At 44.4% G+C, this 8,763-nt stretch overlaps 1 protein-coding gene across 1 annotated transcript; it reads left to right on the forward strand.

Moving 5' to 3' along the window:
* Nucleotides 1-2,911: 2,911 nt before the first annotated feature.
* dusp6 (dual specificity phosphatase 6) lies at nt 2,912-7,550 on the forward strand. Its single transcript, XM_063905096.1, has 3 exons — nt 2,912-3,864; nt 4,177-4,611; nt 5,952-7,550. Exons 1-3 carry the CDS (start codon nt 3,462-3,464, stop codon nt 6,263-6,265), a joined length of 1,152 nt encoding a protein of 383 aa, XP_063761166.1. The 5' UTR covers nt 2,912-3,461; the 3' UTR covers nt 6,266-7,550.
* Nucleotides 7,551-8,763: the final 1,213 nt, after the last annotated feature.

The raw sequence follows: 8,763 nt of genomic DNA on the forward strand, positions 1-8,763 counted from the left end.
CAAGTAAGAATATAAATAACACAAAATGAAATGCAATCTGTTTATAAACCTGAGAGCTTTTCAGTGAGAATATAAAAGTGAAACAAATAAAACAGGAGAAAGATATTTATGGAAGCAGAAGAACTTCAGCTAAATCAAAAAGAATCACACAAGTTCCAGCAGAGACTTGTAATGCCCCACTATGATAGCTCTTAGATGCATTTCTCTTGTATGTATGTAATGCTTAGAGTAATAGAAGCAATACATTTTCATACTGTATTCAATTACTAACTTCATTCACCAGGCTACAGTTCCTCTGTAAAGCTTTTTCACACCCCTTTTTTCCAGGCAGGAGGAAAGGTGCAAGAAGCTGCTGTAGCAAAACCAACAGGATCAACAATTAGCAGCTAAAGTTTGTTGATTACATGACATCATATAACACCTATGATGCATCCCTAATCTCCCACTTCCTCTGCGGATCACATCTGTCTCCTCTGCTCTGCTCTGATCTGATGAGGCGGTGTAATTGTTCTCCTGAGTCAGGACAAGTGATATTAAATCAACAGGTCATCAATTAAAAACCTTTGTGTGCGTTTACAGTCTGCTGCCAGGCGCAGATGGTGATAAAAACTCACCTCGCTGGAAATGCTCCCTTTGTTGAGGTGTGAAGGTCATTAACGGGAGCGATGGGAGGCCATCAGTGGACCGTCCGCGTCAAAGAGGCGTGAAAGGACGTGGAGATACCAGAAGTCTTCTCTTCTGTGTGTAAAAAACACTGACACTGACTGTTGATACGTCTTTTTTCAAAGAATAACCAGAATAATAACCACATGTTATTGCATTAGCATTATCCACAAAGATAGTGACCGCTTAATGGGCTCCAAATGTAAAATGTGAGGTTGTTATTTACACCAGTCTGATAGATGCACTATTATTGTATATGTTTAATGTTGCCCTGATGGAGAAGCCAGGGATTTAATGGTTTGATTTCCAATAAATGCACTAAAAGTATTTAAGAAAATGGCAAAAAACAAGTCCTACGTTCCACTGTAAGGGCAAAATAACAATAATAATTAATAAAAAATAAGAACATACAGTACTAGAAAACCTCAGAATGCAGGATTAGGTGATAAGTGAGCTACATACATGATAAACCCGATGACATGAAACATAATAATATCATTAAATAATGTGTATTGTAATAATACATACATATCTGGGGACTGTAAACAGGTGCTATATACAGGGACTCCAAAGGGCCTCTGGTTGGTCTGCTGAGGCTGGTTAGTGAGAAAGAGACAGTTGTTGTTGCACCCCCTCCCACACATGTGAACCTCTCCAGTCCAGTGAAGGCTGCATGGACAGAAATAGCCTCAGTGCCCACAGTGTTAGTAAACTGTGTTTATTTCACATGCCTTCCATTTAAGAGCTGCACAGACACACGGGGAAGTATACAGAGGGACAGAAAACATTTGACTAGGGTCTTGAGGTAGAAATGTTTTCTAAATGTCGAGCTGTTACCTCCGCGACCCTGACGGAAAAGCGGGAGAAGATGGATGGACTTTTAAAAATGTCCCACTAATTTTCTCATTATTCTAACTCCTCCTCCAACTTCTTATAAAAAATCCCACTTTTTGTCTTCAATTGTTTTTCTTTTGATGAGCTCTTATCATGTAAATAGGCGTGACAGCGTATAAGAGAGATTATGGTGAGTATGTTTACTGAAATATACAAATGCAGTATCTCACAACAACAACAACAACAACAACTCAGTTGTCTCAGAGGAAGTCACTAGTTGTTGTTTTGCTCACCTTTGACCTTTCAGGATGGAGAACAGAGTAAATGGTTTCTCCATCAGCAGGGAGTCTGCAGTCGCTGTACACAACATAGAGAGTTATAGAAGACGCTTTAAAATGCCCTTTTTATAAAAAATATGAAGGTATCTTCATGTGGTGTCTTTTTCAAGAAGGAAGAATACTTATTTTTATTAACGTTACATTTTGATCATTCAGCAAAAAAAAGAAAGCTTAGTTTTTACTGTACCTGCTTATAGAGCACCTCAAAACAGGTGAGAAATATCCAATTTAGATTCAACTTTTTTGAAGTTTGGGCTAGCTGAAAAATGTTAAGCACATTATTACAGGCTTGTGTGATATTTTCCCCCCAAAAGGATTTTAAATATCTGAATGAGATGTACTCTTGTGTAGTTTAAGTGCATTGCACTGCGAAATGTACAACATATCAACTTGAACTTTCTTACAGTTCAGACTTTAAGTACATTATTATGGACTTGTACCCCATATCATGCACCCTGATGTGATATTTTACCTCAAAAAAAGGTTAGAAAATTCCATCCTAGATCAGATATTTAGTCCTTAGTCAGATTAAATGCACTGCAATGTGTAAAAATAAAGCCCTACTGAGTAATGTAAAGTACATTATTATAGGCTTGTGTAATTATTGCCCAATACCTAACACTCTTACGCAACCTTTTACCTCAAAAACAGGTCTTGAATATATACTAGATCAGATATTTACTCAGTTTCCATTTGAAATGCATTGCACTGTAAAAAGTGCAACTCAATATCTCCTGAATTGACTGAGTTAATGTTAAGTACATTATTAAGGGCTTATACCCGATACCTTGCACTCGTTTGTGATACCCCCCCCCCCCCCCCTTCTTCTCTGAGTAAACCCCCCTTTTCCCTCCCCCCCCCCTTCCTTCCTTCTCCCTGCAGTTCTTCTGTTTGTTTGCACTCACTTGATCCGGAGCGGAAATTCCTCTCCGTTTTGTGAATGACAAACTCATTAACAATTCATCAACACGGGGCCGCTCCATCCGGCCCCCGTTTCCAAGGCGACCGCCGCTGAGGCTCCTCTGATTGGCTGCCCGGCATAATGCATCCAATGAAACGCCTCCAGTTTGAAGCCATTCAACAGCCTGGCGCCGCAGAGAGAGCTCAGTGACTGCAGAGCTGCACAGAAGAGCGCACACAAGGGGGGATCCGCAGCCACGAATAGACGCACACAGCCCCGCATGGTTTACTTGCAGAGACACCAGCTACACCGTGTCCTTCCTTTACTGTGGAGCCACAACAAGGAACACAGTGTTGGAAAAGCGATTGCAGCCGTGGAGTTATATAAAGAAGCAGCAGCTTCGACGCAGTGCCCGGGTGACTCATTGATAAATAACACGGGCTTTCTCCGAGCAGATGCATGAATGACCGCCAGTGAAGGCAGCCCAGGAAATCTGTGAAGGCGACTCTTACGGATCCGTTTACAGGACATTTGGATCCAGATCGTATTCGTGCTCTTTTGCATTTTAGCACATTTTTTTTGTTGCTGTGGGCCTTGCAAGCAGAAGACTGAAAAAAGAAATCCCAGACAGTGTTCTGTGTTGCCTCTTTACGCAGCAGCCAGGACACTCTTACTCTCAACAAACCCTCGCTTCTCCACATCGTTTTTTCCACTCCTGCTTATAAATGCTTGACAGGCTCAAGCCCGTCATCCAGATCGAGTCGGTAATGGCGATCAGCAAGACGGTGGGGTGGCTCCGGGAGCAGCTGGAGACGCGCAGGGACGGCCTGCTTGTGATGGACTGTCGGGCCCAGGAGCTCTACGAGTCCTCGCATGTAGACTCGTCCATCAACGTGGCCATACCGAGTCTGATGCTCCGCAGGCTCAAGAAGGGCAACCTGCCCGTGAGGTCTCTGCTCTCCAACGGGGAGGACCGAGAGAAGTTCGTGCGTCGGTGCAAGACAGACACCATCGTGCTGTACGACGAGTACAGCCGCGAGTGGAACGAGAATGTGGACGGGGGATCCGTGCTCGGTTTACTGCTGAGGAGGATGAAGGACGAGGGCTACAAGGCCTATTATCTCGAGGGTGAGTGCGGTTCATTCACACTTTAGAGCCGCGCAGCTGCTCATTCACAGCCGGGGATAATTGCGCAGAGGCAGAAGCATGTGGAAATTTGAGTTGCACCGTGACTTCTTTACAGCTTAGAAATAGCTAAACAAAATGTCCTGAATGTGCAAACGACTGAATCTGTGATCAAAACAAACCGTATGCAGGCATTCTTCTGAAAAACGATTAAACAACATCAGCATCAGAATACATTTGCACAGAAATATGCAGACACATATTGAATGCATTCTTCGTGGACTTGTTTTGAAATGCATTTCTCTTTCTTTTCAGGTGGTTTCAGTAAATTCCAGGCCGAGTATCCAACTCTGTGCGAGACAAACCTGGACGGCTCCTGCAACACCAGCTCCCCCACCGCCCAGGTGCTGGGCCTCGGTGGGCTGCGGATCAGCTCCGACTCCTCGGACATCGAGTCTGACATCGACAGAGACCCGAGCAGCGCCACGGACTCTGACGGCAGCCCTCTGTCCAACCCGCAGCCCTGCTTCCCGGTGGAGATCCTGCCGCACCTGTACCTGGGCTGCGCCAAGGACTCCACCAACCTGGACGTGCTGGAGGAGTACGGCATCAAGTACATCCTGAACGTGACTCCCAACCTGCCCAACCTCTTCGAGAACGCAGGGGAGTTTAAGTACAAGCAGATCCCCATCTCGGATCACTGGAGCCAGAATCTCTCCCAGTTCTTCCCGGAGGCCATCAGCTTCATTGGTAAGTAATCGCTGCAAAAGCTGTTGTTGCTGCAAACTGTTAGCCCTAACCTCAGGCCTCCGGGTTGTTTAAATGCTCAGGGGTGCACATAATGTGTATTTTGTGGTTGATTAAACTGTTTATGTCATAAAATGTCAGAAAATAGTCAAACATTTACACCGTGGCACTTAAAACGTCCTGCTTTGTCTCAGAAACCGTTCAAAAGTCAAATGTATGAGTTAACACCACCCCCAAAGCAGCACATGTTTTCCGAAGCAGGATTATTCACTTAATGATTTAACCACTATTTACTTAAAGCCCCACTTGAGGACCATATGTGATTTGTTTTCAATGCACGCAGACAAACTCAAGGGGCAGATGGAGATAGTCACGGACATAATCTTATTAACGGGATATGTGTTGTCTCTGCCAGGAAGTTCTCAGGTTCTTATTGTGCTATTGAGATTAGATGAGGTGTCCCTGGCTGTGATCCTATCAGTCCATCAGGCGGAGAACACACAGAGCAGGCAGATTAAGGCCATTGTGTGGAGGCAGAGTAACACAAGGCTGCCTCTAATGGTGCACAGACTGCAATGCACTGTGTACCAATGATTTGACTTCAATGGAAGACATCCTGGCCTATCTCTTGTTCTGGGGGCTTGTGTAATTGCAGCACAAAGGGCAACGTTGAAACAGGAGAATGAGCAGAGTGAACAAGGGGGAGGGCGGTAATTTGAGCGCAACAGGAAGGAAGTGGCATTGAAAGTAATCTAGGACATGGCATTGCCCCCACCCCTCCTTCCTCCCCTCCACATTACAAAAGGAGCCATTTACAGGCGCTGTTGACATCCTGTTCGCCTTGACAGGGTGCCCTCATGACTCCTACGTTTTACACGCCCAAATGGCACCATTGTCGGAGTAACCCTGGTGAGCGGAAGAATGGTTTAATAGACCGTAATAGTCAATTTCCCAACCGGCTACTCTAGGCCAAAAAGAAAAGACTCTGTTTATGCGAGCTACTGCCGCAGACCCTGTTTGTTGACTGACATGCTTGGGAGACGGCCAGGATAATAACTTCCGCTGCGCTCCCTCAATGGAGCACTTTCAAATTGAAACACAGCTTGACTTAAATGTCACCGATGTTTATCACAACTTTTGTTCTGCCGGAGCCGCATTTTCGATCTCTTTTCGGAGGACGAATGTGGCTAAGATATTGGAGAAGTGCCCCTTTCAAAATAAAAGGCAAAACTAAGAAGGACTTTCTGACATTTTATTGACTAAACAAACCTAGAATTTGTTTTGCTTTTCACAGATTTTTGGATCAGGTTCCTAACGCTTCCCCTCTTTTCTTCCTCTAATAGATGAAGCTCGAGGCCAGAAATGCGGCGTCCTGGTCCACTGCTTGGCCGGCATCAGTCGCTCCGTGACGGTAACGGTTGCCTACCTGATGCAGAAGCTCAACCTGTCCATGAACGACGCCTACGACATCGTCAAGATGAAGAAGTCGAACATCTCGCCCAACTTCAACTTCATGGGCCAGCTCCTGGACTTTGAGCGCACGTTGGGCCTGAAGAGCCCGTGCGATAACCGCATCGCGCCCCCGACCCAGCAGCTCTACTTCACCACCCCGACCAACCACAACGTCTTCCAGCTGGACCCCTTGGAGTCCACGTGAGGTCTGCCGTCAACACCCTTCTTCTTGCTGGAGGTTTTGTCAGCCTCCTGTTGAAAAAGCTGCAAAAAGTTTCTCTTTTTTCCGCCGTCTGCCACGGCACTGGGCTCTTGACCTTATTGATCCGGCTGGTTTGAGGTGACTGCTGCTGGGCGTGCTTACTGGAGGGCCAAAGCTGTCTGGCCAAGACGCCGCTGCTGTTGACTGAATGAGGAGAGACACTTAAAGAGACAGTAAAGAGATACTTTCTTCAATCTTCTATCACTGTTGGACTCTTCTTTTGTCATTTTGTCTGAAGGAAAAGTGATTTGTCGGACAGCTGTACGTTATGCTTCAAAGCTCCTGGGCTGGTGTGCCAAAGAGACATGATTGTTCAAACTGGACAAACTCTTTTCTATGTTTGTTTCGGGGTCCAGCACTGGGGTCCCCCGAGACGCCAGGGTGCGTTGTCTCCTTCGTCTTCTGTGAAGACTTGCCTGTGTGGGGCGGAAGCACCCCAGCTTTAGACGGCACAATATATACCGGACTCGATTTTTGCATTTGTGGAGTCTTTTCAAACATTTATACATTGTGTATATATCTTAATATAAATGACAATTGCAGTACAAGCCTTGCTCTACTATATACCCTTTGCAACAAGTGGGTACTTAAGATTCTCCTACGTTTCATATTCTACTTTTATGTAAGCAAATTGCATATTGATCAGTATGTTTAAGTTGATGATGCCAAAAATCAAGTAGGCTTTCCATGAAATGTGTACATGTGTAATATATTTGATAATCGCTTTACGTGTGAATTCAGCCGTCAAGGCCTTGTTTTTGCACCCCTCCTTTCACGAATCAAAGTCACCTTGGTTGTTTGCCTTACTTTTGTGTCCAGAAAGTCTTGGTTTTACATTAACCTTCAGAGATATTGTGTTCTCTACAGTATCCTAGAGATTTTAATAGTCTACACAAACAGTCCACCAAACCCAATTCATAGATACTATCCAAATATCCAACCTGATCTCTGAAGGTTAATGTGAGTAATCCTGCTCTGTGCACAAGGCGTAGAAGTCTCTGACATGTGGACAAAGTTAGGAGGCTTTGTTCACCTCGCCTCTTCAGGGAAAACTCAGTTTGTATTTGTCAAGATGAAAAGAAAAAGAATCCAGAGCTTTGGAGAGCTTACAGAGAAGGCCATTTCTCAGAGGAAGCCATCTTGCTCCCCTCTGCCAACCCCCTCCACTTTCCTCTCTTACGAATGTAAAGAAAATATAAGTTATTAATAAATTGCTATTTTGTCTACACTTTACGCTTTCTTTGCCTGTTTGTCCATCGATATACTTGCTGGTGTGTTTTCCACTGTGACACGTTTATGTAAGTGTGTCTTCACCGGCTGCACGGCTAGGTGTCGACCAGCAGGCCGAGTCACGACAGCGAATCACGAGGCAGTTCACGAAGCTCTCGTTATTTATTAACTTCACCACAGCTCTCACTTCAATTTCCAGTTCACAATTAGCATATCCTGTCACATGACGCTTGTTTAACAAAGCGCGTTGCACACCGTGTTCTCTGCGGCAATCATTCACAAACTGCAAAATGCCGCTCAACAGGTACAAAGTGATTCCAGTCACGCAGTAAACAACCCGACCGTTTTTCCAGGTGCTGCGAGGGCGACGGGTTCACAAAAAAAACCCTCCCTCGGGCACTTCCGGAAGGCCAGGCCTCTGCATTCATGCATCAAAGGGAGCTGAAAGCACCTCGACATGATGTTATTTGATAACAAGAGCTGTGGCATGAGGAGGAGGAGGAGGAGGAGGAGGAGGAGGAGGAGGAGGATCTCACGCGAGCCTCAACTCGCTTCACAGCTCAGCAGAGACTGGTCTGCTCTGTGCTAACACATGCTGATTTACACTAGTGTGTGTGTGTGTGTGTGTGTGGTCATTCTCTAGAGTCTGGGCTGAGGGACAAGCAAAGCATTGATATGCATGCATCAAAGTTAATAGATAAAAGGACGTTGAGTGATTGAACGTGAGTGGAAATGCAGCACTTTTTATCTGCTGATTCTTTAATGCGTGCAGCATCTGCTCGTCATGAAGTCTACAAACAGAAGTTGAGAGTGAGTTGACAGAAACAGAAGAGTCACTGCGGTTAGCTTCCAGATAAGTTTTAGTTATCAAACGGTGAGTATGTAGTGATGCATACACACATTTAAGGGTTATTTTGTATCATTCATTATTTCTAAAATACAAACTCCGTCTTTACAGGCAGAACAAGTAAAAACAAACATCCCTATCGTACGGATTACATCTGAAAGGAGCTATTTTTTAGGTGAATAAAATACAAATCAATTAGAAGAATAACAATAATACAATTCAAATAAGTATATACAGTATACTCATGATAATATTGAAAACATCCCAAATAGTTATTACTAAAATCAGCTGAAACAACATGAATATTAGGGTTTAATATTCATAGTGTGATCATAATAATGTTAATATTATTGTGAAAATGTAA

The sequence above is a fragment of the Eleginops maclovinus genome, chromosome 2, assembly GCF_036324505.1.
Source record: "Eleginops maclovinus isolate JMC-PN-2008 ecotype Puerto Natales chromosome 2, JC_Emac_rtc_rv5, whole genome shotgun sequence".
NCBI classification, from domain to species: Eukaryota; Metazoa; Chordata; class Actinopteri; order Perciformes; family Eleginopidae; genus Eleginops; species Eleginops maclovinus.